This window comes from Myotis nattereri (assembly GCF_964212035.1).
Source record: "Myotis nattereri genome assembly, chromosome: 10".
In the NCBI taxonomy this organism is placed as follows: domain Eukaryota; kingdom Metazoa; phylum Chordata; class Mammalia; order Chiroptera; family Vespertilionidae; genus Myotis; species Myotis nattereri.
Genome location: NC_138085.1, coordinates 72,651,275 through 72,678,777, shown reverse-complemented (window position 1 = coordinate 72,678,777; position 27,503 = coordinate 72,651,275). Strand labels below are relative to the sequence as shown.

The 27,503-nt window shown below is 52.9% G+C and overlaps 2 protein-coding genes across 2 annotated transcripts; both read left to right on the top strand.

The window, feature by feature from the left end:
- The first annotated feature begins 1,276 nt into the window (after window positions 1-1,276).
- SLC35F6 (solute carrier family 35 member F6) lies at window positions 1,277-13,526 on the top strand. Its single transcript, XM_081101309.1, has 6 exons — window positions 1,277-1,465; window positions 9,133-9,205; window positions 9,931-10,102; window positions 10,324-10,536; window positions 11,258-11,368; window positions 12,637-13,526. The coding sequence occupies exons 1-6, from the start codon at window positions 1,389-1,391 to the stop codon at window positions 13,104-13,106; spliced, it is 1,116 nt and encodes a 371-aa protein (XP_080957435.1). The 5' UTR covers window positions 1,277-1,388; the 3' UTR covers window positions 13,107-13,526.
- A 5,972-nt stretch (window positions 13,527-19,498) lies between these two features.
- CENPA (centromere protein A) lies at window positions 19,499-26,390 on the top strand (the record flags this gene model as incomplete). Its single annotated transcript, XM_081100873.1, has 5 exons — window positions 19,499-19,558; window positions 23,978-24,133; window positions 24,623-24,700; window positions 25,013-25,162; window positions 25,560-26,390. 4 exons carry the CDS (start codon window positions 19,499-19,501, stop codon window positions 25,145-25,147), a joined length of 429 nt encoding a protein of 142 aa, XP_080956999.1. The 3' UTR covers window positions 25,148-25,162; window positions 25,560-26,390.
- Window positions 26,391-27,503: the final 1,113 nt, after the last annotated feature.

Below are 27,503 nucleotides of genomic sequence, written 5' to 3'. Positions count from 1 at the left end.
TTGGCTTGGACACTTGGGGGAAATGGTCCAGAGTCCCACTGAGCGTGTCACTGCGGCCTGTGGGAACTGCCCCTAATAGTGAGGGGCTGTCCAGGGTGTGGCATGCACCAACCGGCCCCCTGGGATAAACGCTGCACTTCATCTATCTCTACAGATCCCGGAACCTCAGTAGATCTTTTGGGATAGCTGAATTAATTCCTCTTAAAACACATGAACCTCATGCCAAGGACAAGAAGCTCAGAAGAAAGCTCCTTCCGAGTCTCCCATCTCCCTCAGGCTTATGAGAACGGGCTCCAGAGAAGGAACGCTCCCAGGTGGTCCGTGGGCCAGACACACTCCCTGTCCACTCATACCTCTGTGCCATGCCCTCCTCTGGGAAACCCCTGGCTCTCTGGTGACCTCCTACCTCAGGTCTCCCTGTGACAGAAGGGTCTGGTGCAGTCCCCTGAGAGGTTTCCTGATTCGACATTGGTCATTTTCACAAGTTCAAGGCAGTCTTAGGGTAGGTAAGCAGGAAGAGCCGGCAGGCAGGTCCTATCTCTGAAACTTTAGTAACAAAATCTGCAGTGATGGGGAAAACGTGCCCAGGGGGCCTGAAGCAGATCCTGCAAGGCCTCACGGGGTGCAGACTAGGAACCTGGAGATGAGGACAGTTCCTCTCGGCCTGAAAACCAGGAGTAGGGTTCTAAAAGCCAGAAAGCTCTGCACACAAGCCTAGGGCTTTCTGCCAGGATTGCCTCCTAGCAGCCTCGGGGAATCCACGAAGAAGCAATGGGGTGATCGTCATGGGGGTGGCTGAAGGCATGGATTTGGGGGAGACAGAAGACTGTGTGCAAACTCCTACCCCATCCTTCACTAGCATGATCAATTTTGTTTCTTTCGCTCTAAAATGGTCTCCCAGGGAGCAGGCATGAGCTTCCTACACCACTTTTCTGGAAGATGTGAGCAACACCATGGACTGCGATCCCTAGGGACACATCCCAGGAGGTAGGAGGTCCCTGGGTTCCGTGTGAAGAGGAGGTTCCCACGCCGGACAGGAACACTTGGTAGCTTGCCTCTGACATCATTCAGCTCAGCTTCTCCAAACGGTTTACCAAACGCTCCAACATCCAAGATGCACCCTCATGGCGCCGTCCCATCAGTTCCTTTGATCAATGGGGAGACCTGGCCCCGAGACTTGTCGTTGTCATCCTGTGGGAACCGGCGCGCACAGCTCGGGGGGCGGAGCCAGCGGGCCGGGGGGCGGGGCCGGCGCGAGTCACGTGCCGCCCGGCCCCGGAAGCGCTAGCGCCCGAGACCCCAGGGTGACCGGGTCAGGGGCTGTCGTTTCGAGGGATCGTGGAGGTCGCGGGGGTCCCTGCAGCGTCGCGCCCCCCTCCGCCGCCGCCATGGCCTGGACCAAGTACCAGCTGTTCCTGGCCGGGCTCATGCTCGTCACCGGCTCCATCAACACGCTCTCGGCCAAGTGAGTCCGGGCCGGGGGAGAGGCGGGGGCGCCGCCGGGCCTGCCGCGGCCGCGGGGCGCCAGCGACCCCCCCCCCCACCACCACCACCACCTTCCCCGCCCACCCCTCTCCGCTGTCCTCTCCCGGCCTCACCCGCTCGCCCAGTGTCTCCGGTCGGTTCACTCGGTTCAGGGACCACCCGGAGGTGCGGGGCCTGGGTTATGCGGCGCGGCTGGTGCCCCGGCGGGCGGGACCCCACCGGCTTTGACTCGCCGTGTGCTCGATCCTGCGAGGCACTTCCACCTCCGCGTCTCAGTTCCATCTTTAAACGACCGAGGGTGGGACCAGTTCCTCCCCCGGACCCCCTTCCAAGGCCGGGGCGGTGGGGGAGCTGGGAGGGGGTCGGGGCGGCCCCAGGCCGGTGCTCGCGAGCTCCCGTGGAGGCCATGCGGGCCGAAGGGTCCGAGAAGGGCAGCCCTGCAGCCCTCACGGAGGAAGGGTTACGGCGGGGACATCGCGGCAGGAGACAGCAAGGCCAGGTGAAAGTAGGCTAACGAACAGCTAGTGCTCAGGCTGGATTTTATCCCAGAATCAAAGCGGGGCTTCTGAGCAGGGAGTGAGGTGCTGAAAATGACCTGATGAGGCCGGTGGCCAAGGTGAAGAGTAGTTTGGTGCAGGGACAACCACCCCAAGGCTGCTGCCTAGCAGGTGAGAGGACCAGGAGGCGGCAGTGCAGTGGGAGAGACCGGGAGAAGCCACAAGGCTGACGCACAGGGTCAAGAGACAGTGATCCCTCCAGGGTCTGCCTGGAGAACAGAAGCGCCATTAACCCAGACAGGGGTGCAGGGGGGCAGTTCAGCTGTGATGTGTGAGGGTGCGGTGCTGGTGGGAGGGTGGGGACAGGCCCTAACAGCGGTTCTCAACCTGTGGGTCGCGACCCCCTTGGCGGTCGAACGACCCTTTCACAGGGGTCGCCTAAGACCATCCTGCATATCAGATATTTATTTACATTACGATTCATAATAGTAGCAACATTACAGTGATGAAGTAGCAACGAAAATAATTTTATGGTTGGGTCACAACATGAGGAACTGTATTTAAAGGGCCAGAAGGTGGAGGACCACTGCTAGGAGGTTGGGGATTGAGCACCCAGGGCTGTCATGCGGGTGAGGAACCACCCTCTGTAATGTGCGAGGAGGACGGGGGTGCAGGAGGCAGCCCCTTCTCTTGGCAGCTCTTTGCCTCTTTCTCTGCCCCCACCTCAGAGCAGGGCCTTCCTTCCCTCTGTTCACCATCTAGGAGCCCCAGGACGCAGAGCCTGGCCTTTCTCTGAGCCGATTCCAAGGTGCATGTGGGGAATGGTGGACAGTGGTCTCCCACTCAGGCTCCAGAGCAAGGAGGAGTCACCGCCATCACCTCTGGCCAGTGCTCCCTGGGAGGAGGGGGCTGGTCATGTCTATTTCATTTTGGAGGCTTTTGCTCCTAGCACATGACGTCAGTGATGTGAGAAACGCCCCCGGAAGAGAGGTCTGGGAGAAAAGCGTCCCATTCAATTCATCAGGCGTGTGGAAAGCACCTCCGGTGTATGAGGCACCGTCTGGACTCAGGGAGGTAGACAGAGAAGGTCTCTGCCTTTGAGAGGCTTAGAATCGGAGGTGGAGGAGGCAGACGGGTGCCCACTTGGCAGTCACAGTGTCCTCCCTTCTCCAGAGGAAGTGGCGCTCTGGGTGGGGCCCACCTTCCCTCTGTGCCAGCTGTGTCTGTCCCTCCCGAGCTGGTCTCCTGAGCCCTGGGGCCTCCTGAAGGTCACTCCTTTGTGAGCCTTCGCTCTAAGGGAGACTCAACCTGTGGGCCCCACCTCAAGTTAGGATCTGCTCACAGCAGAACAAGTGGCCCATCCGCAGCTCCAGCCAAGACCTCAGGCAACTGCTTAGAGAGTGGCTGTAGGTCTGCCCGGGCTGCTGTCCCCAGGGAGAGTTGAGATTGCCCAGTTCCTCCAGGGCTGACTCAGCTCCTTCCATTAAAAGCTCCAAACCGGTCAGGTAGGAAGCCAAAGGATCCCCAGCCTCCAGACGCCTTGCCTTGAGCTGCAGGAAAGAGGCTCCCAGGTGGGGCCCCAACCTTTGATCCTGCCCCCTGCCCTGTAGCCTGTTGGGGGCCTCTCATGCACTCTAAACAGTGCTCCAAGGCCAGCCTGTGAGGAGGATGCTCCCAGAGCGAAGGGACTTGGGAAAGTGGCTGGGGATATCCTGATGGGAATTAATTCTCAGTTTGAAAGCACACTCAGACTGCAGCTTTTGGCGGGGACAGAAATAAGAATGTGATCACAGCAAGTGCTGATCGGCTAACTCACAGAGAGCACCGTGTGCCAGGCCTGTCTCTGGCCGCCTTTCGTGTGTCAAATTAATGAGTTCTTATTGCCATCCTATGAAGTAGGTAAACTCCTTGTCCCTGGACCAGGAACTGGTATGGAAAGATGGACTTGCTTGCCCACGTTCAACTCAGCTATTATAGAATTTACTAGAGGCCCGGTGCGTGAAAGTCCATGCACAGGTGGGGGCCCTCCGCCTGGCTGGCGATCAGGGTGATCAGGGCCATCTTGCCCAGTCCCAGTCAGGGCCGGTGGCTGGGGAGGGACCGAGGGAGGGCTCCAGGGCGTGTCTGGCCCCGTCTCACCCAGTCCCGATCGACTGGACCCCAGCAGCAAGCTAACCTACCAGTTGGAGCATCTGCCCACTCGTGGCCAGTGCACATCATAACGACTGGTCATCGACTACTCAGTCGGACACTTAGCATATTAGGCTTTTATATAAGTAGTCCACTCTAGAATCCATGCTCTTAATCACCAACATGGGACGAGGCTGGGGACTTCTCTAGTCATTTGGGGGGGCAGCATTTGGAGTTGTTAGAAACATAGAAATCATCCATTCTAACCCCCACAATTTACAGTCGAGGTCCCAAGAGAAGCTTCTTTTTGTGTCTCAGCTGGCTGGGTCAGAGCAGGGACCAGAACCTAGGTCTCAGCATTGTGGTCCAGTCCTATTCCTTTACAATTGCGGTACCCCAAAGTCCCCCTCTCTTGGGCGGGACTTCCACCTTTTCCCAGACGCAGGTAAAATCTACTGAGGAAGATTTTCTGATTTACTTAGAGAGGGCTCATTCTCATTTATCACCACGTGAGCCAGGTTACCCTGGAGAGCGGAGAAGCCCTGGGCCCTTCTATGGATCCCTCTGTGGGGGGAAGGCGCTGACTCACTGGGCTTGACAAGCTGGGAACTCAAGAGGAAATGGCAGAGATTCTGTGGGGAATGGACACACAGCCAATCGGTCTGGGGCAGCCACTTCCTCATCTCAGTCCAACCCCTCCCCCACCCACCCACACACACATAGATACGCTCGCCTCCCAGAATGCTGAGCTTTGAGTTTGACTGGGCAAGGCCATGTATAGTGACTCACCCTCATCAAGGGGAGCCCACCCCAGCCTGCCGAGGCCCAGGGAACTCTAAGAGAGGCACCTGCTCATGCGGCCTCAGCCTAACCCTGGTGGGTCCCCACCGGCCTCCTGCCCTGGAGACCATGGCTTTCCCCCTGGAAACAGTATCTACAGAGAATGGAGGACCCATCTGCAGAGTAAAACCCCTTCCCCACCTCAGCCACGGGAGTGGAAAGAAACTGGAATAAGCAGGTGATAGGAGAACCTCAAGTGTGAGGAGAGGGCTCGGAACTGGAGGTAGACTCCTGGGTACCAGCCCTTCTGGGCACCTCCCGGGCCTGTACTCCTCAGCCCTCTCTGGTCCCTGGGTTCCTGTCTGTGTAATAGGAGCTTTGTGAGATGGTGGCTGAGTTTCTCACCCTCTTTGCAACTCTGGAACTGCTGGGGCAGTAGCTAAGGCCCTTCCAGCCACCTCAGCCTCAGCCAGCAGGGTAGGTCCCGGAGAAAGGATGCGCTACTGGAGAAGGGATGCTCCTGGAGAAGGGATGCTCCCCGGAGGAGGGATGCTCTTCCAGAGCTTTTAGGCGGGAGCGGAGCCTGGCGTACCACAAGGGGTGGTGGCTCCTGCTCAATCAAGGGGAAAGGGAAAAGGCGCAGAAAAGAACTTTGATTGACCACCTGCCATGCACCAGGTCTTACATATCTTATTTATTACTTTTGACATTAGTATTATACCCATTTTTTAAAATATATATATATATTTTTTTATTGATTTCAAAGAGGAAGGGAGAGAGGGAGAGAGAGAGAGAAACATCAATGATGAGAGAGAATCATTGATAGGCTGCCTCCTGCACACCCCCTACTGGGGATTGAGCCCGCAACCTGGGCATGTGTCCTGGACCAGAATTGAACCTGGGACCCTTCAGTCCGCAGGCCGATGCTCTATCCACTGAGCCAAACCGGCTAGGGCAGAATTATCCCCATTTTATAGATAAGAACACTATAACTTGTCCAGCCTATGAAACTCAAAATCAGCTTTCCAGGCAGCCTGTTGCCTTTTCTGAATGTAACTGTCAGCACATGGGTTTGGGCCTGTTGTTAACTGTCTGAGCCTGAACATGCCTCTCTCCACCCCTCCACCCCACACCTTGAAGTCCCCGTCTGTAAATGAGGATCCCTGTGAGGCTTCGACCAGACAACCCTCGGGAAGTGCTGGGCACAGTCCTGGCACCAAGTCAGTACTCAGTGAACCCTGTATTTATAAAAACATCTTAGTGACATGATTTGCAAATAGCCAAGAGCTATTCCACGTTAGGGTCATTGCTGTCATCCCCAGATGGACTGGGCTGGATTTTGGCTCTTGTTCTGGGCTACTGAGGCCCTCCTGTGCCTGCACAATGAACTGAGGTCTGTCTCAGGGCCAGGATGTGAAGCCTAATTCCTCTCAAAGTGTCCGCTGGCCTGATCTCCTCCCGGGCTGAAGAGAGTCTGGGCAGGGCAGCCTGTCCCCATGACACCTAATCCCTTAGGCTATAAGCCATCCCCAGGCCCTCAGATACAAAAAGACTCCTTTTCCTCAGCTGGGAATGCTGCCAGCCCCAACCTGTTCAGGCAGACCCACCTCTGGGAGAAAGCAAAGACAGCCCTTTAGGGTGGAGGTGGGGGAGGGGAGGAGCTCAGCACCAACCCTGCATCCAGCTCCCCACGCAGTGCCCCACCCTGGGCCCAGCTTGTCCCACCAGCAGGGGGCACCTCAGACTAGGTGAGAAATCGAGACTCATGAGACATTGCCTCTGGGCTGCACGTAGCACCTGCCTGTTGGCTTGGAGGGGTCTGGAAGTCTCATTCATTCAACCAAAAAATGTTGGAGCTTCTGTATAGTGATGTGCCAGGAGCAGGGGGTGGGAGCTGCTGGCTGCTGAACTTACTCTAAATGACAGTGAGTGTGGAACCAGAGAGTGAGACAGGTGTGAGTGGTCATCTTGAACCTGCCAATCTCTGCTCTGGGTGTGGCCCCAGGAGGAGGAAGGGCTTCCATACCTGCCGTGGCCAAGGCTTCTGGTTGACCTGATGGACTTGGCAGGACCTCCCTTAGCCCTCCTGGAGGAGCCCTGGCTCCAGCCCCAGGAATCCCCACCTCTCCAACCTGCTCCGTTCCTCCTTCCTCCGGGGAAGTTGGCTCTGTGCCCTGGGTGAGGTTTGACCTCTTCACTCCTCCTGTCTCAGTTGCCTCCCCCAGACCCGCCCAGGGGGCTCTTCTGCAAAAGCGAGCAGCTTGTAAATCATGCCCGCCCTGAGCCACAGCTGTCTGTGGCCCCCACCCACATCCCATGTCCTGTCCTCCCTGGGGACCCAAGAGCCAGAACCTGTAGAGGATCAGGCAGAAATGAGCCCCAGAAAGCGGGTGGTTTTATTCTGCAGCAAGGGCTGCCTTCCTCCATTGGTGATGGGACTGGTTGTAGCCGGTCCCCTGACCCGGATTCCTCTCTGCCTTCCCAACCAGTCACATCAGAACCTGTCCCCGCCCTGCAGCTCTCCTTGGGGCCTCGTCATTCCCAAGAACCATGAGCCCTCCTAACTACCCCTCTCACCCCCGTCTCGGGGAGTGTGTGAGGGTCTCCCTCTGTGAGATAAGGTGGCCATAGCCCTGTTTGCTCACTCGCCCTGGGATGTGTTCGGATACCTGGGTAGACGTGGTCTCTCCCTCACAGGCCTGGGCTGCCCTCCCGGGTGACCAGGGGCTCCATCACCACTCAGCTCGCCCTCCCACTGCCAGCATCCGGGCATCGTGCCCTTGCCCTGGGCTGTGGGAAAGACCTTCCTGTTCCCCTCCCCAAACTCAGGGCACAGAGAAGCCAGGGCTGGCCAGGATGTGTGTCAAACCCAGACTCTTAACTGCTTGGCACAACCACGGTTGTGGCTCTGTGGGGGGCACAGGAAGCAGAAGGCTCCCCTGCTTGTGCAAGGATGCCTCTAGAGTCGGGCTGGGCACTGCAGTGTGGCTGCTCTTGACCGACTTTTTGGGAGAAGTCCTGAATCTCTCCGGTTCGAGACAGCCTCTGCCTTCGGTGGGTGCTGCAGAGGGAGCCGGCCAGCAGCCCACAGGAAGCAGCCCTGGGTCTGAGTGACTTGAGTCAGCAGTGTGACGCAGTCCAAGTTGTGTCAACTAACTTGAGTCAGCAGACACAGTCATGTCAGCTAACCAGGGCATCCCACGTGAGAGAGGGGTCACTGTCTCACCAGGCTCAGTCTGGGCCAGATCACATGCCCCTGGCTCTGGGCCTGGCCCGCCAGCTCACTTCCAGAAGCCAGCAGCCAGGGAAGTGAGAGGTTAGGAAGGGCTGGGCTGTTTAGCCAGGAGATTAGAACAATCAGAAGGTGGAAAAGTCCCCAAATCTCGGAAGGGCTTTCAAATGAGAGAGATCAGACTAGACCACAGGGACACAACCAAGCCCAGCAAAAGTGAAACTCAAGGGCGGGACTTCAGCGCACAGACAGCGGACAACACAGAATGTAGGTGGTAGCTGTCCAGCACCCTGGGCCGTGAAGGATTCTGGGCCTGTGTGGGCTCTTTGGGGAAGCGAGCCATAATCAGTTATGCCGCCTGCCAGGGTGCTCACTGGTGCCGGGCACTTGCCATCTGCCTTCGCGTCTGCACTGGAAAGACCCTCCAAGCCTTCCGGTCACAGGAAGGTGACCAGGTGTCCGCGTCAGGCGGCATTTCCCAGGCCTCAGTGCCCTTGGAGACCAGTGACTCCTGATATTGTTGTGCTGTGTGTCTCTTTGATAATCTGGTGAATTCTAAAGTCATGTTTTAAAATGGGCAAATAAAAGACTGAGGATCACAGAAAAAGCCAAGTATGCTGGCATGAAGTTATCAGAACATTAAAAAGGCAAGTTCATGATAGTAATATGTGTCTATATGCTTCTTAGCACATAAAATTGTAAACAGTGGGATCGTGAGAATAGCTGTGGTTTCTGTGACAAAGCCCCAGTGCTACGATGCCGTGTTCAGAATTGGAGGAAAAGCTTAATTTCAGTTAGAGGTTCATGACATTTCAGCGAAAGGCTCTCAAGTCCCCACATTCTGTCCACACCCCCAGATGAAGACTCCTTGCGCGGAGACTGGCCCCTTTGAGAGGGAGCCCCACGCTGGGCGCAGTCCTCCAAGTATGGCCTTTGGCCTTGGGAGGAGCGAGCTTGTCCGCAGGCACCCGCTGCACTACAGGGTTTGACCTTCTCTCTCTGCTGCAGGTGGGCTGACAACTTCGTGGCCCAGGGCTGTGGAGGAAGCAAGGAGCACAGCTTCCAGCACCCCTTCCTCCAGGTACCTGCCCCACCCTCCCCACGACCCTCCCCACCTCCCAATCCTCCCCACCTCCTGTCACCCAGGCCTCCTGGCCCCGGAGGCCCTCCTGGGGGTGGAGTCTCTCCCTGCTCCCAGGAGAGCTACCCACGTCTCTCTCCCTCCCCAGAAGAGAGGCCAGAGTGTGAGTGCCCTGGAAGGGAGCAGAGGGCACAGTCCTCTGTGAGAGGCCTGAGTGGGTACCATGAGGCCAGCCCTCACCACGTTAACTCAGGACACATTTGGAAAACATCAACCCTCATGGCAAAACCTGCTCTCCATCCATCGGGAACCCAGACCCCACAGGGACAGGGACCGTAAATAGGAGGCACCTTATTGCTCCACAGGGAAGTAGGAGACCCGGTTTTCAGCCCAGCTCTGCCAGCAACTTGCTCTGTGGCCTTAAATAAATTCCTGAGCCTCTCCGGGCCTGTTTATGCATCTAGAACTTGACCAGGGGTTGGCCTAGATCAGCGGTTTTCAGACAAGGCTCTACACAGCCTTAGGGTTTGTGTCAAGATGTTCAAGGGGCTGAGGGGTGACCCAGGCGGCAGTCTCTGGCCTCCCACACACAGCAACGTTGGTTGTGCCAGTTCTGTGTTGGGGTTATAGGTAAGCTCCTGTTTGAAGAAAGGTTATGTTTAAAATATTTTTGTTGAAGGTGACCCTCCCTCCAGCTCTAAACTCCTCGGGTTCTGTCCCTGCAGGCGGTGGGCATGTTCCTGGGGGAGTTCTCCTGCTTGGCTGCCTTCTACCTGCTCCGGTGCAGAGCCGCGAGGTACTCAGATGCCAGCATGGATCCCCAGCAGCCCTTCAACCCCCTTCTTTTCCTGGCCCCAGCCCTTTGCGACATGACCGGGACCAGCATCATGTATGTGGGTGAGTAGCCAGGCCAGGCCGAGTAGGGCTCAGAGAAGCCCATGACCCAAGGGGGCCATTGATGAAACAGCCACTCCCACCCCAGCTCATCTTCACCACCCCGGCCCACCCGAGAGTCACTGAGCGCATACCCCATGGGAGGCACGTCTGCACCCTGAGAACACCTCGCGGACGGACAGCCTTGGCTCTCAGGAACTAACGTCCCGTGTCTCCTCTCCCAGCCCTGAACATGACCAGCGCCTCCAGCTTCCAGATGCTGCGGGGAGCAGTGATCATATTCACAGGCCTGTTCTCAGTGGCCTTCCTGGGGCGGAGGCTGGTGCTGAGCCAGTGGCTGGGCATCCTCGCCACCATCGCGGGGCTGGTGGTCGTGGGCCTGGCCGACCTCCTGAGCAAGCACGACGATCAGCACAAGCTCAGCGAAGTGATCACAGGTGCAGCGGGGTCGGGACCCAGGGGCCGCCCTCCTGTCCTCTAGGAGCCCAGCACAGAGCCAATCAACGAGCTGTTACAAGCTCTGCTGCATGCCAAGCCCTGGGTGGGCCTGTGGGGACCCGCTGCTGTGGACATGCACCTGCTCTCAAGTTGGCACATAGAGTGTAGGGGAGGCCAGAGGCCCAAGCAGCATGAGAAATGGGTAGATAAGGAACCGGGGGTCAGAGGAAGCAGAGAGCATGTGCCGTGATGTACCTGTCTGCACCCAAACCGCTGGATTTGGGGGAGGAGGGAAATGAACATGTACTGAGCACTTCCTCCAGAAAGAAAGCAGTGCAGCCCATTCTACAATGAAGTGACCAACCTGGTCACTCAGAGGTAGGAAAAACCAGAAATGTTTGTTTCCACGCCTGTGCTCAAAAGACCTGCTTATCCCATTCTGCAGGCCTCTGGGCCTTCTGGGACCTCAGCCCAGAGGGGGTGAGGTGCCTGCCTTACCAACCTACACCCCCCCTCCCCCCCCTCCCCCCGAGGCCAGCAGATTAGTTACGTTATGACTGTGCCTCGTGAACTATATTGTCCTGCAAAAGTCTCGGGCTGTTGTTCTGTCCCCTGGAGGGCCGTCTTCCCTCAGCTTTGGGCCCGCCACCCTGCCCACAGCCCCATGGCCTTCTGGCTCGCTGCCTCCCTCACCCTGGGCCTGTTGGTCCTTTCCCACAGGGGACCTGCTGATCATCATGGCCCAGATCATCGTCTCCATCCAGATGGTGCTCGAGGAGAAGTTTGTCTACAAACACAATGTGCACCCTCTGCGGGCAGTTGGCACGGAGGGTGAGTGAGCACGGGCTGGGGGAGGGCGCTGGTCGGGGGCACACTGGAGGGTAGCATGTGGAGTGAACGCACATGTAGGAGCACAGGTCCGGGTGCCAGGGACCACTGGGAGGGGTGAGCATCCTGCCCCGCTTCCTTCCTCCCTTCGCCACGTACGTCGTGCACATGGCCAGGAGCTCAGGGAGGATGAGGCTGAAGATGAATTAGTTGTAAGCCTCACTCTAGGGGCGCTGACCAGCAAGAAGTGGACCAAGCAGTGGTTTGAGCTCAGGTCACCTGTGCTCAAGTGATGTTGCACCTGCCAAGCCTACCTGAGTGCCTTGAGTCAGGGAAGGTGGCATTTGAGCTGCAATTTCAACAGGCAGAGTAGGAAGGAGGGAACCCCAGACAGAGCGAAGACAGGGGGAGCTGGACCTGAGTTTACAACCCAGTGAGGAATCGTTTGGGCGAGATGCAGGTTTGATGTTGGGAAAATGATCAGGTTAAGTTCATATGGAGAACCTTAAACATCAGGCAAGTGAATTTAAGTGACAGGCAGGGAAGAACCACCAGAGGTTTTAAAGCAGGGAAATAACTATTAAAATTATGCTTTAAAAATATGAAACTAGCAGGGAGGATTAGAGCAGTGCTACCAAATGTGGCCTGTGGCCTCGTCAGGTTGCTCCCTGTGCCTGGTCCACAGTGAGCTGAGGGCTATGGCAGAATGTTCATAACTACATCAACGACATTGTCATGGATGCTCTGTTTCTGCTCGTTTTTTCCCTAGCCAGACTTTCTGAATGAAGCGGTGCATTGATTTACATTCTGGTTCAGCTCCTTATGTTTAACAGGCCAGTGACGCTGAATGAGAGCGGTTTTCCACACTCGTGGGCACCGTAGTGGTGATGGCCAGCAATTCTTTCTTAAACGAGTAGACTGGAATTGAGAAGTCAGAGAGCATTGCATACTGTAAGGGTAGCTGCTGTTCTGTGAAAGCACACGTGTGTGTGTGCCTGTGCATGCATACACTGGCCGCAATGTAAAATGCATTTCTCCTGGTGTAGTCGGAAAATGTGGGTTAACGTGGAGAAGGGCAGCTGGAGCCCATTCAGTGGCTGTTGTGAACTCTGGATGAGAGGGGACGGCTCTCGGTCCTGAGAGGAAGGCCCTGGTGTGGGGGCCACGAGGACGGGGTGGCAGGAGATGAGGGGAGGCCTGCTGGCCCCGATGTGCTGGGAGTGGGAGTCGGAGCCAAGCAGAGAGTGTGACGTGCTCCCTTCTCTCCCCAGGCCTCTTTGGCTTCGTGATCCTGTCCCTGCTGCTGGTGCCCATGTACTACATCCCTGCCGGCTCCTTTAGCGGAAACCCTCGAGGGATGCTGGAGGACGCCCTGGACGCCTTCTGCCAGGTGGGCCGGCAGCCGCTCATCGCCCTGGCGCTGCTGGGCAACATCAGCAGCATCGCCTTCTTCAACTTTGCGGGCATCAGCGTCACCAAGGAGATGAGTGCCACCACCCGCATGGTGCTGGACAGCCTGCGGACAGTCGTCATCTGGGCAGTGAGCCTGGCGCTGGGCTGGGAGGCCTTCCACCCGCTGCAGATCCTCGGCTTCCTCATCCTCCTGATGGGCACTGCCCTCTACAACGGGCTGCACCGTCCGCTTCTGGCCCGCCTGTCCCGCAGCCAGTCCCCAGCAGAGGAGGGCGAGCGGGAGCGCCTGCTGGATCCCTCTCGGACTCTCATCAACGATGCCAGCTGAGCTCCTGCGGGCCTGCTGCCATCTGGATGCACCTTGTTCACCCTGAGGCTGAGGCCACACAGGCTTGTGAGCCTCAAGCTCCCTGTCCCCAAGGCCTCGCCCTGTCCCTCCCCACATCTCCCAGGACAGGCCCCCAGGCCACAGAAAATGACAGGACACCCAGGTCCTCCTCTGTCACCACGTCCTCCAGGCCTGAATGCAGTGACCACACCAAGCTCACCCAGGCCCCCAGAGCAGCACTGACGCGAAACCACGCAGTGGAATTGCAGGACTAACACCCCGAGGGTTTTCTCCTCAAGCTAAAATTATTCTCCAGAGAAGAGAGGTCAGTGAGCAAATTCAAAGCAGAACAAAGTGCCCCGTTTTTTGTTGTTGTTGTTTTTTGTTTTTGTTTTTTAAATTAAATCTTTATTGTTCAGATTACAGTTGTTCCTCTTTTTTCCCCCCATAGCTCCCCTCCACCCGCTTTCCATCCCACCCTCTGCCCTTACCACCCCGCTCCCCACTGTCCTCATCCATAGGTGTAGGATTTTTGTCCAGTCTCTTCCCACACCCCCACACCCCTTTCCCCCCCGAGAATAGTCAGTCCATTCCCTTTCTATGTCCCTGATTCTATTATATTCACCAGTTTATTCTGTTCATCAGATTATTTATTTACTTGATTTTTAGATTCACTTGTTGATAGATGTGTATATGCTGTTCATAATTTGTATCTTTACCTTTTTCTTCTTCTTCCTCTTCTTAAAGGATACCTTTTAGCATTTCATATAATCCTGGTTTGGTGGTGATGAACTCCTTTTTTCTTATCAGTGAAGCTTTTTATCTGACCTTCAATTCTGAATGATAGCTTTGCTGGATAAAGTAATCTTGGTTGTAGGTTCTTGCTATTCATCACTTTGAATATTTCTTGCCACTCCCTTCTGGCCTGCATAGTTTCTGTTGAGAAATCAGCTGACAGTCGTATGGGTATTCCCTTGCAGGTAACTGACTTCTTTTCTCTTGCTGCTTTTAAGATTCTCTCTTTGTCTTTTGCTCTTGGCATTTTACTTATGATGTGTCTTGGTGTGGTCCTCTTTGGATTCCTTTTGTTTGAGGTTCTCTGTGCTTCCTGGACTTGTAAGTCTATTTCTTTCACCAGGTAGGGGAAGTTTTCTGTCATTATTTCTTCAAATAGGTTTTCAATATCTTGCTCTCTCTTCTTCTGGCACCCCTATAATTCGAATGTTGGTACGCTTGAAGCTGTCCCAGAGGATCCTTACACTATCTTCCGGGTTTTGGATTCTTTTTTCTTTTTGTTTTTCTGGTTGGGTGTTTTTTGCTTCTTCATATTTCAAATCTTTGACTTGATTCTTGCGATCCTCTAGTCTGCTGTTGTAACTCTGTATAATATTCTTTATTTCAGTCAGTGTATGCTTAATTTCTAGTTGGTCCTTTTTCATATCCTCGAGAGTCTCACTAGATTTCTTGAGGGTCTCACTAAATTTGTCGGCAGTTTCTAGAAAATTCTTTTTTTTTTTTTTTGCAAGAATTTTTTTAAAAAATATATTTTATTGATTTTTACAGAGAGGAAGGGAGAGAGATAGTTAGAAACATCAATGAGAGAGAAACATCGATCAGCTGCCTCCTGCACATCTCCCACTGGAGATATGCCCACAACCAAGGCACATGCCCTTGACCAGAATCGAACCTGGAACCTTTCAGTCCGTAGGCCGACGCTCTATCCACTGAGCCAAACCGGTTTTGGCTCTAGAAAATTCTTGAAAAACCTTATAAGTGTGGTTTTGAACTCTATATCCTGTAGTTTGCTTTCCTCCATTTCTGTCATTTTTTACCTGTTTCTTTGTCTTTGCATTTTGGCTGCTTCCCTGTGTTGATAGAGTGGCTTTGTGTGCTAGGTGTCCTATAGGGCCCAGTGGCTCAGCCTCCCCAATTACCTGAGGTGGACACTCTTGGTTCACCCTTTTGTGGGCTGTGCACAGTCTTGTTGTAGTTAAGCCTTGATTGTTGTTGGTGTCACTGGGAGGAATTTACCTCCAGGTCAGTTGTCTGTGAGAATCAGCTGTGTCTGCAGTGGGAGAAGTTCTGTGCTGGAGACACCCTTCTAGGGCAAAACTTGCTTCAGTGGGGCTTTGGTGCTCACTGAGTCTTGCCCCCTGAGTGTGTCCCTTATGGATCTGAGGAGTTGTAATCTGGATGGTCCCACTCTGACCACTGGGTACACTGGCTCTTGGGTCTCTAAGGAGGTGCTAATGTAGCCTCTGCCTGGGGCTACCCAGCAGGAGCTATGGAGAGATCTGCAGATTCCTCTTCTTTGTTTGGAGTTTGGAGGTGCCTAGATGAGGCCCAGCTGTGAAGCAATGCAAGCTGCTGTAGGGCCTTGGGCCTTCTTTTGGAAGTTCTGGGTCTCTCTGGCCCAGCTGCAGTGTGTTAGGTAATTTTCAGATTGCAAAGGGCCAGGCCTTTCATATGCAAAAGCCTCTGCGCACAGTTTGGGTGGGGCGGGGTCTCAGGGAATCAACAGGGCGGAGCAAGCAGCTATGGCTGCCCCTCAGTCCTACCCTAAGAGGCCCCGGGTCTCAGTGTCCCGGTAATCACTGCAAGCACCTCTGAGAGAAAGCCGCCTGAATTCCGACCCATGCCAGACAGTCCAGTTTCTCCCCGTATGAGTCTGGGTCCCCAGAGACTCACCTAGAACTGGAGTTCAGAGCCGTCAGGAGCTTGAGACTCCCTCCCGATTGAAAAAGACACCGGCATCCTCCGTTGCCAGCCCTTTCCGTGTGTGCCTCCATACCTCTGCACTTTACTTCCACACCTCCTCTGAGTCTCAGTGTGCTTTTCTCTTTCCTTCTAGTTGTAGAATTTCCACTCAGCCAGCCTTCCTGTGGTTCTGGATGATGTCTGTTTTGTCTTTTAGTTGTATTTTTGAAGTTGTTGTGGGAGGCAGCAATTTCAGTTGTTTACCTATGCCACCATCTTGGTTTCTCCAAGTGCTCCGTTTTTAAAACGTTTAAGATATCCCCTAGTGCTGTCTGGAGCCTTAGGTTTCGCTAACTCTGCCTGTGCTCCCGGCCCCTTGCCTAGTCGCTCTGGGCCTTGGTGTCCAGTAAAGCAGATGGTGTCAGCCTGTGGCTTCAGAGCCTCCCAACCCCAGCTGGGCCCATTCTGTGGCCTGTGATTTTGACCAACCTGGGAAAGGAGTGACAGCCCATTCATTGGGGATTCCCTCTGCCCACAGGGCCTACCCCAGGCCTGTTTTGGTGCCCAGGTGCCCTTGCTCACACACGCTCAGGGCTCCCCTTCCTGGGAGAGATTGCAGGGGAGTTCCAGGCAGCCCTTGGTGTAGCAGCTTTTATGAACGCTGCACCTTCCATTTTAACTGAGGCCCAAAATTATCAGTTGTTTGGCAAGACCAGTGTCCTGCTGTGGGCTCTGGCCGTGTAGCCACATGGTCCTGCCACAGACTGGGATCTAGAGCATAGCTGGTCCTCAGCCCACCTGCAGGGTGATGGATTGACCAGGATCCTGCCCGTTCAGAGTAATGCTGGCATCCCAGGCCTTCTATGAAGTGCTTAACTTTCATGCTAGCACATAACAGCCTGCACAGGTGGGTGCAGATGAGGAAACCGAGGTCAGAGAAGGTTAAGTGACTTCCTCATGGAGCAGGTGTTTAAGTCATGAAATCTGATTCCAAATCTGTAGCCCCACCTGCCATACTGGTCTCTCTCTGGGGTCTTTGGGGGAATTTTCTGTGGCTGGGATAGAAACATCATGAGCTGGTGTCCTCCCAGTAGGTCCCCCTCAGCCCCCTCAAAGAGAGGGAGCTGGCATCTGGGACCCCAGGGAGCCGAGCAGCCCTCCATCCCAGCGTTCCTCACTCCCTGGCAGTCTCTGGGGCCTCAGACTATTTTCCTGGGCAGCTCGAGCATAAAACAGCAAATGCCGTCCTTAAAATCAAGTCTAGGGGAAGGGATCTTTGACAAGTAAAACCCTCAGGCTGTGTGGGAATCCAGTGGGTTATTAAAGGTTGTTGGGAGAAGAGGGTTTTTCTTTCCCACCAGCCCTGAGTCCCAGGAGCCCCTGGGCAGCTCCAGACACATTGTGTGTCACAGGAAGAAGGAAATGGAGAGTGAGGGTCCTGGGGACTACAGCTGCCTTGTCAAAAAAAAAACAACAACAACCTACCGTGGGATGTTGTTTCAGCCTTTCTGTTAAAAAAGAAAAGGGAAATTAGCAGTATGGATTTTTTTTAAAGAGGGAAGGAGTGGCAATTGGGGTGTTCCTGGGCAGCCTCTAGAATGTTGGATGGAAAAGCTCTCATGTACCAAAGCATGGAAACATCAGTTCAAACACAATGTAATTTAAACCATCTGTATTGCAGTGAACTCAGCAGTCCCTGCCCATCACAAAGTGGCCCTGGGGGAACCTGAGGCCCTGGAGTGCCCCTCCACCCCTCTCACAGGGATCTGCCCACCAGGCAGAAATGTAGGGCCCTGCCAAGTGGTTCTGTTTGCTTTCACTTTGTCCGAAGGGCTCAGCATAGTTTAAGCAAACAACACTCCAGGAGGTCAGAGCCCTGACCCCTAATGAGGATGGGCAGGGGCCTGGAGCAGAGGGTCACCTGGTGCAGGGGAGAGAAGCAGAATCAGGAGTCAGAGAGTGTGTCCTCCGCCCTGCCTCTACCTCAACGGGGTGACCGTGGACCAGTCACGTTACCTCTCAAGCCTTGGCTCCCATAAAAAGCCGAGCTTCTCAGCATTCTTAAATGTGCCCACCTCCCTAACCCACCTGTAGATCAATATTCTTTCTTATTTGCCTGGGTTTAGAGCCCCTCTGGCCTTTTGTTGACTACATCTCTTCAAAACCTGCCATCAGCAGGGAGTTCCCTATGTAGCCATGAAAGTTTATAAATCACCCTTCTTCATTGTCACAAAAAAATTTTAATGAGGGATTTCTGTCCCAGAATTCAGCATGTGTCAGAATTTACTTTTTTAAGACTGAATAATAGTCCATTGTATGTATATACCACAATTTGTTTATTCATCCATTGGGACACTTTGGGCTTTTGGGAATAACACTGCTATGTGTACAAATATCTTTTCAAGTCCCTGCTTTTCATTCTTTTTTTATTATTATTGACTTGTTTGTTTGTTTTAGAGAGGAAGGGAAAGAGAGAGGGAGAAACATCGATGTAAAAGAGAAACATGGATAGGCTGCCTCCTGCACACCCCCTGGCAATACTGAGCATGTGCCCTCTCTGGGAATGGAACCAACTGAGCCACACTGGCCAGGGCCCTGCTTCTAATTCTTTTGAGTGTATACCCAGAAGTGGAATTGCTGGATCATAGGCTAATTCTATGTTTAACTGTTGGGCCAATTGCCATTTTATTTTCCCACTGCGGTTGCATCATTTTAAATTCCCACCAGCAGTGAACAAGGGTTCTGTGAAATCGCTAATTTTGTAATGACATTTTCCCTGATTATAGTAGTGTTAACTGTAGAACATTTAGAAAATGCAAGGAAGTAAAACCGAGAAAGTAAAATCCCCTTTATTCTCACTACCCAGTTCTACACTTGGCCTGAATGCGGATTATCCACAACAGGAAGGAAGGTGACGTTTCCCTGGGCTCATTCTATTGTAATGTCCGAGAGTGTGACCCAAGAATAGTGCTGAGCTCCCGCCTGACCCTATCCACAGATCCCGAACTATCAAGAGCATGCAGTTAAACTGGCTTGTGAGTCATATTCGCGGGGTGTTCCCGGGAGGGTCACAGGCGCGACAAGGGGTTGTCACGTTCTCTGTAGGTCTGTTTCCTCATCTTTAAATGCCGTCTCTGGGTAGAAAGAGCAAAACAAAACGTTTGAGCAAAGTGACTTGTCAGAAACGCACAAAACGTTTGAGCAAAGTGACTTGTCAGAAACGCGTTCTGCAAACTCATCTCCACCTCCAGAATCGAGCTTTCCTTTGTCCACCAGAGGGCACCGGAGGACACGAGTCTGACGGCATCGCTACAAACAAGTAGAGGAAGGTAGAAAGTCCCGCCTCCTTTCACTTCTTCAAGTGTCCATTGGCTGTTCCGACCGTCGATCTTTCACGTCCCCGTTCCTCTTCCTATCACTGCCGCCGTCAGCCTCCAGGCCTGTGCTCTCATTGGTTGCCCCCGTGGTTGCTCTGCTCCGGAGGCAGCCACTGGGAGTCGCAGGATTCGGATTTAAAAAACGCCGGCGGTGATCGGCCGTGCGAGCCATTTGAACCCCAGGCAGCGCGTTCCCCGTGGGTCCTACCCCGCGGGCGCACGCGACCCGGGCGCTCCCAGACCTCCCAGTCGCCAGCCTCAACCCCCGAATCCAGCAGGCGGGGAAGGAGCCGCGGACCGAGACCCTCCGCGTCGGCCATGGGCCCGCGCCGCCGGGGCCGCAAGGCCGTCACCCCAAGGAGGCGCCCCGCGAGCCCGGCCCCCGCCGCTCCGACCCCCGCCGCCCGGACCCCCGCCGCCCGGGCCCCCGCTGCCCCGACCCCCGCCGCCCCGGCCCCCGCCACCCCTCGGCGGGGCGCCCCCTCAGGTAACTGGCCGCGGCCCCTTTCCCTCCGAGCCGGACCCCCTACAGCCCGTCTGTAAGCTGGGCACGGCCGGCTCCGCGTGCCCATTTCACAGACGAGAGCACCGAGGCCCGCCTGCTGAGCCCGGGATCCAGCCCGATCTCCCGGCTCCCGGTCCGCAGGCCTTGCAGCATCTGCTCGGAGCAGGTCCCCAGTTCCAGGCCGCGCGAAGGACCGGGGAAGGTAGTTCCGAGGAGGAGAAAGACCTGGCCTCATGCCAACCTCCATGATATACTAGCATCCATTGGCGTTGTGCTAACTCGTTGCGTGAATTATCTCCACGTCATGTTGTGACCATTATACAGATGAGAACTCCGAGGCGCCGACAGGCCCGGTAACTTGAAGGTCACACAGCTTGTCCTGGCGGACACAGGTTTTCTACACGTCGATGTTGGTGCTTTTTTGAGTTGCAAAATTATTGGTTCCTTTTTGTGACTATTTCGAACAATGATTCTATCAGGAGGTTCCCTGCTCGGTTTGTTTTGTTTTTCCTTCCTGGGGTGGCTGCGTTGGGCCTTAACCTGTGCCCTGACTCAAGCAGAGCTCTCACCTGGTTCCCTCGGGGAGGTGTGTGCGCAGGAGGACTGGCCTGGTCCTCCCGATCTGCCTGGTGGAGGAGAGACGCACTGCCTGTGCTTTGCCATCACTGTTTCATTTGTCTTCTGCTACTTAGCTACGAACAGCGTGGGGAAAAAAGTATATGGTAGATTCTTTATAGATGTTGCCGTTGTGAATATGAGTTTTATTTTTCTTTCCTAAACATAAATAACCCTTGCACCCAGCCAACTTGCTGAATTTTCTTGTTAATCCTAACAGTCTTTCAGTTGCTTAATGGAAAATTTTAGCTAGGCTATTATTTTGTCTGCAGAGAATGACTTTTGGATCTTTTTTATTTGTATACATTTTATTTATTATTGTATTAGTGAGGCCCTAAGACTAGTCTATATATATAAAAGGTTAAGTGGCTAGCCGACCAGTAGCTATGATGCACAATGACCACCAGGGGACAGACGCTCCGACCAGTAGTTATGACGCACACTGATCACCAGGGGGCACTCAACGCAGGAGCTGCGGAGCAACAGCAACTTTGCAGTGTCCCCTCACACTGCCGGGCCCTTTGGGGGATGTCTGACTGCCGGTTTCAACCAGATATCCGCAGGCCAGGCTGAGGGACCCCACCTGCCTGAGGGACCCTGCTCACTCCACAGACGCCCTTCGAGCCCTGGCACCACCCCAGGTGCTGCCGGCCAGGGAGGAACCATGGGAGGAACCACAGGAGGTTGGCTCCAGGGCATGTCTGGCCCATCTCGCCCAGTCCCACCCTGCTGGCCACCTTCTAATTAATTTCCTTTCAATGTGCACAAATCCGTGCACCGGGCCTCTAGTATTGAAATAAGAGCAGTGTTTTGGCCATCTTTGTCTCGTTCATAATTTTAACAGGAATATTGTTAAGTATGATGTTTGCTGTTGCTTTCCTATATAGAAACATCTCTCTACTCCTGGCTAGATTAGATGATTATCACAGATGGACACCCCACATTGTCTGGCAGTCTGATGGCACTGGTCTGGCAGTCTGGCTTTTCCTTTACCCACTGACTGTTGCATACATTTTTCTTCCCCTGTGAATTGCTACAACTCCAGAGCCCCGTCTCACTCTCAGCAGAGAACCTAGGTGTCCCCCTTCCTGTCAAAAGCCACTCCTCCTCCGAGGGCTCTTGGTCATACTCTTCTCCTACGTTCCCAGGAGCTTTCTGTTAACCTCTCCACCTGCACTTAGCATTAAATCCAAACTCCTTACACTGGCATTCTGCAAATGTGCTCTGCTATTTCTGATCTAAAGATGAAGGGCAGCCCAGCAGGTGTGGCTCAGTGGTTGAGCATTGGCCCATGAACCGGGAGGTCACAGTTGGATTCTGGGTAGGGGCACATGCCTGAGCTGGGGGCTCGATCCCTGGTGTGGGGTGTGCAGGAGGCAGCTGATCAATGATTCTCTCTCATCATTGATGTTTCTATCTCTCCCTCTTCCTTCCTCTCTGAAATCAATAAAAAAAAATACATATATATATGTGTTGTGTTTTTTTAAGGTCTCACCCTAGCCAGTTTTGTTCAATGGGTAGAGCGTTGGCCTACGGACCAAAGGGTCCTAGGTTCTGTTCCGGTCAAGGGCGTGTACCTTGGTTGCAGGCTCCTCCCCATCCCCCCGGCCCTGGGTTGGGGCTCATGCAGGAGGCAACCAATCGATGTGTTTCTTTCACACGGATATTTCTCTCTGTCTTTCCCTCTCTCATCCACTCTCCCTAAAAATCAATGGAAACATATCCTCGGGTGAGGATTAACAAAAACAAAAAAAGCCTCCATGGCTTTTGTCTACTCCGAACTCCGATTCCTCTGGTATTGGTTTGTTGAGTGTGGTTCGCTCCTCTCTTGGTGTTGGCCTTCTTGGATTGTTTGGTGACCTTTCGTTGTGTTCTGTGGCTGCTGTGTCTGTCTGTCAAAGGCTGCCTCCAGTGAGCAGATTGTTGACTGCTGGTAAGGGCGGAGGCCGATGCCAGTAGCTTGCCGCCTGGGTACGTGCCTCCCTCTTTCTCCTAAATGTCACCCATCCCCTAGACACTGCTCTGCTGTTCTGGCCCACATTCCCCACCCAGGGATAGCGTTGTGTGGCATAAGGTATCTCTGGATTGCCTCACCGACCCCATTTGCTCTTGCAGCTTTTCTAAACCTTTGTAATGAGTTCACTGTGTCAAATCCCTTCTATTGAACTACTTGTTGCGGAGTCTCTTTTCTTGTCTGCACCTTGAGTGACATTTGTGAAACTGAGTTTATCCTTCAGAATGTTTTTGTGGGCTATTTTGTTTTTATTCTTCATTCCACTTATCAGAGGTTCATTTCTTTTTATTGGTCCTTGATTTAATTTATGGAGCAGCAGTACTGTTTTTTTGTTTTACTCTCTTTGATTTATTGTAGTGTCTTGAATATTTCTTTGATTCTACCTTCTTCGGGCTTATTTTATTCTCTTCCGAACACCTGAGTTGAGCGCTCTGGTCAGCTATCTTTAAATGTTCTTGTTTTCTAATAAATAGATCTTGAGGCTATACATTTTCCTCGAGTACTGTTTGGCTGTATCTCATAAGTTTTGATATGTAAATTTTATTTTTATTCATTTCTAAATAACTCATTTCGATTAAGTTTCCTCTTCAACACAAGAGTTAGAAAAAAATTAGGTTTTGTATTCCTGTGTTTTTAATTTCTGATCAGAGAGTTTGACTTTTTTGATTTCTACTCTGGGGAATGTTTCTTTTAGGATTTCTTTTTATTGCTGTTGGAACTAAGCTGTGAGCCACACACTCTGACTCCTAGCCCAGCAGCCTGGCATTGGTACTGAGTTATGCCACTTCTGAGGGCCCACTCTGGCCAGTAATGAGCTCTGGCCGCATGTCTTCACCTCTCTGGGCCTAAGGATAACCAAGGCAAGAGAACTGTACAGGATACTCTCTCAGATTCCTTCCAGCTCCCCCCAAAAAGACCTAAAAACAAAATAGCTGGGTTTCCAATCGAGGAACAGAGTACTGTGGGGCCCAGAGGAGGGAGGTGGCCCACCAGTTTGGAAAGGGTTGGAAGTCAGAAAAGGCTGCTGCGAGAATTAGCATTTAAGATAATACCCTGAAAGGGGCATTCATTCGTTTAACAGATATTTATTTAGCCCTTCCCTGCTGCTTTCCAGTTACTGAAGATAGCTGCAGTGAATAAAATAGACCAAGCCCCTGCTTTTGTGGGTTATTTTATGACCTAGCAATTTTTAAAATATATTTTTATTGATTTCACAGAGGAAGAGAGACATTAATGATGAGAGAGAAACATTGATCGGTTGCCTCCTGCACACCCCCCACTGGAGATCGAGCCCACAACCCGGGCATGTGCCCTGACCAGGAGTCATCCTGGTTCATAGGTCGATGATCAACCACGGAGCCACACTGGCTGGACACCGTCTAGCAATTTGACAGTTTGACAGCCAAGCTTCGAGGCAGCACCTGTTTTCTACTGCACCTCACCCCATGCATGACTCAACCCTTTTTTTTTTAATTGATTTCACTGAGGGGGGGGGGGGGACTTCTATTTGTTGTTTCGCTATTTATGCATTCATTGGTTGATTCTTGTATGTGCGCTGACTGGGATTGAACTCACAACCTTGGTGATTCAGGACAAAGCTCTAACCAACTGAACTACCCAGCCAGGGCTGACTCAACTCTTTTGCTTAGGCACTCCTGCCCGTCTACCTGGTCGCCCATCTGGTCGCCCACCTGGTCGCCCATCTGGCCGCCCATCTGGCCGCCCACCTGGTCGCCGGAGACATCTGATTCTGAAGGAGATCCGAAATCTTCAGAAGAGCACACACCTGTTACTAAGGAAGATGCCCTTCTGCCGCCTGGTGAGCTCCAGGGGGCTTCCCGCCCACCCCCATGCTGCCTCCTTTCTTTAAATGTCCCCAGTATTGGGGACCCTGTCGTCTGTTGCCCAAATGGCCAGGGGACCTCTTCTCTAACTTGGTAGGGGACTCTTCATTTTCTAAAAACATGAGCCTGCCCAGGGTACCTTCCAATAAATTATGGGATTAATTTCCAACTCCACCCCCTTTGAAACTGTGTTCTTGGATTATGTAAATAGAAACCCTCTCATCCACCTGTTCATCCCTGCCCTCCGCCCACCGCCAGTAAGAGACATGCCAAGTCCTAAGCTCCCAGGAGCTGATACCTGCTGCTCCTTAAGCCCAAAGATGAAGGACCAGGAAGGTATAAGGAAATGAAGATTGGCAGAGACTCATGGAGAGAGTCTTACCTTCCCTCGAGTCTCTATTCCCCTACTCTCTGCTCCTCCCCGCTCACCTTCTCCTTTGCCTCCCATCTCCACTCCTTCACAGGTAAGAGAAATATGTGTTAAATTCACTCGCGGTGTGGACTTCAATTGGCAAGCCCATGCCCTGTTGGCCCTACAAGAGGTAAGAAGAGGGCCCTGGTACAGTGGGGTGAGGGCTGAGTATGGGAGACAGGTGTGGCATTCCCCAGGGCTGGCTGTGGAGTGTGGCGCTGACTCATGCCTCCAGGAAAAGAGCCACGAGACACAGGGTTTGGAGGCAGGATCTGGTCTGGCGGTAGCAGAATCCCCAGGCAGCTCGGGCTCATTCTGTGAGCCGCCTTCCCTCTAGGCCGTGGAGCCCTCCCAGACGAAGTGTAGCAGGCCCCCAGGAAAAAGCAGCCTGTGCCGCCCCCCCCCCACCCCCAGGTCAGTCCACCTCTGTTTCCGTCCCCAGGCAGCAGAAGCGTTTCTCGTGCATCTCTTTGAGGACGCCTACCTCCTCTCCCTACATGCCGGGCGTGTTACTCTCTTCCCGAAGGATGTGCAGCTGGCCAGGAGGATCCGAGGCATCCAGGAAGGGCTGGGCTGAGGTGCCCGCGCCCCTGTAAGCCTTTCCAGCTCACCGGGGGCTGGGGGGGGGGCGGAGGGGGCGGCCTAGGGCGCGTGTAGAGCACCCAGCCTCTCATCAGTGGGGAGGTGGGAGTTGCACTGAAGGAATTTCTCTTCTCCTCTTTAGGTCCTTGCCCTCTTGCCTTCCCTTTGTACTCGAGAAAAAATATGACCTGGTTTTACCTTGAGTATTTGGGACTCTGTGGCTCCTGCCCTTTTGTACAATGTTAAATAAAGATGTTTTTCTATTAAGTAATGACCAGATGACCCAAATTTCTGTCAGAATTAAGCCTCTTCGTCTTATAAGGACCAGGCAACCTCATTTTGATTTAAAAGAAGGTTTTCTTACTTTTGAAAATGCCTTGTTAGTAAATGTGATTTCTTCGTTGCAGGGATGATACCAGGGACTCTGTCTGGAGCCGGGACCGATCCATGGAGTCCGGGATGCTGCCCGGACTTGCCGTCTCTGAGCAGAGTGTGCATGTTGGTTTTGTAATTGTTGGGTTTTTTTAAAGAACTTCATGGCTCTCCTCTGCAACAAGGTCACATGTAAGAAAATCAACGTGGTTCCAGAGGCCTGCGAATTACTTTCAGAGAGACTCTGAGGTTGACTTCAGTTTATAAATTGCTCACGTGACTGCTTAGTGATTCCAAAGACGTCAGATTTGTTGATAATTACCATTTAAATGTCCCTCCCCCCTCCATTTACATTTTTTTACCATATGTATATTTACTTCTATTTAACACATAAGGGAAAAAATAAGAGAAGAACACTTCAGTCAGTTGCATGGGGGAGCCTATAACTCCTTGTCCTTCAGATTAACTTCATTGGTGGCGGCGGCAGGTACCGATGCAGAGCCACACACTCTGTCTCCATGGCCCTGTGGCCTGGCATTGGTACTGAGCCATGTACCGATGTCAGGCCATTGGGCTACCGAGTCGGCGTGTGGTGAACTGTCAACAAATGCAGCTTCTCAAAAACTCAGTTGGGGTGGAAACTGAATATCTTTTAAAGTTAAATGTTCTGACTCTTCTTAGTAAATGTCTGTCAAAATCATTCGGAAGCTCTATCTTACAGAATTCTGTTATTTGTAAATCACAGAAGATGCAACATATTTAGAATTTTTCATCCCAGGATTTTAAAGTGACTTTTCAATGTATTGATGGGTATTTTCATAATTTCTTTGTGGGGAGATTATAAAAATAAAAATAATTCTTTAATGAAAAAAGCTTAAAGCAAAGTTACTGTTAACGGCATACATGTATATTTTATGTGTTAACATTAAGTTCTTCGTTTGTACACCGCAAACCGCTGAAATGTAAACGAGAGCCCAGTGGAGTAGGGAGCAGATAAAAACCTTGCCCTTCTCTTGTAACTGAAAGCACTTTAAGAGATTTCCAGACAAAAGGGAAAGGCCACCCAGAGAGTTTTAGATTTTGTGTGTTAAAATTATTAGAGAAGCCAGACTAGTCAACCGATCAGAGACAAACTGAAGGGAAGGACCAAGTTCTAGTTAATACATTTTAACTTTTTGGAAAATCTTGTTGGACCTCAAGTCATATTTATGCAGGCACTCAGGTAAAGCTTACATACCTGTTAATATATTTAACGTTCTTGACAAAGCGTTAATTAGATTATCATCTTCCTCCAGTTTTCTTCAAATTGTACTAATAAGCAGGATACCAGTACAACCAACACATGTCCACATGCCCCATACCCTTCGTGTGCATTTCCTCGTGTAGTTGTCACAACAAGGTTAAAAGAATGTGTTATGATCCCCACATTCTGTGGGGGAGCTAAAGCTCAGATGGATGAGCTAACTCTCCAAGGTCAAGTATCCAGAAAATAGCACAAAAGATTCCAGCCTGTAGTCTGTTTCCCAGGAGAGAGAGCCTAGATTATAAATAAATCTAAAATCAACTACTGGGGACATTCACAACCTCCGGTTTGGGTGCAATTTTCACCAATGTTCCAGGTCGACAGAGGGCTTCGAGGCAGCTCTTTTCTGACCAAAGGAGGTCGGTCCAAGAAAGCAGAGGCAAGAGTCCAAACGAGGCCCGCTCAATGTTGCAGAAAACGTTCACTGCCACTAGAGGGCTCCCTCCCCTTGGGCACGGAGTGCAGCAGGGACCTGACGAAGCTGCTGTGAGGCGCGGAGCCGGCTCCACTCCACTCTGCCTCCCCAAGCTGCCTGGAGGACTCCATAGGTCAGTGCCCCAACCTGGAGTAGTGGGGGAAAGGACGGGTCATGCCCCCAAGTTTTCACAGCCACACCCCAGGCTCCCCTTCAAGTTGGGGTTTGCCGAGCCTGGACCGGGGGTTCTGGGGGGTGGGC

What these genes read in the sequence shown, in the direction of transcription:
- SLC35F6 (XM_081101309.1), top strand. Translation starts at nt 1,389, where the DNA reads ATGGCCTGGACCAAGTACCAGCTGTTCCTGGCCGGGCTCATGCTCGTC. An exon ending in ATCAACACGCTCTCGGCCAA is followed by an intron (nt 1,466 to 9,132) that starts GTGAGTCCGGGC and finishes TCTCTGCTGCAG; the next exon opens with GTGGGCTGACAACTTCGTGG. An exon ending in GCGGGCAGTTGGCACGGAGG is followed by an intron (nt 11,369 to 12,636) that starts GTGAGTGAGCAC and finishes TTCTCTCCCCAG; the next exon opens with GCCTCTTTGGCTTCGTGATC.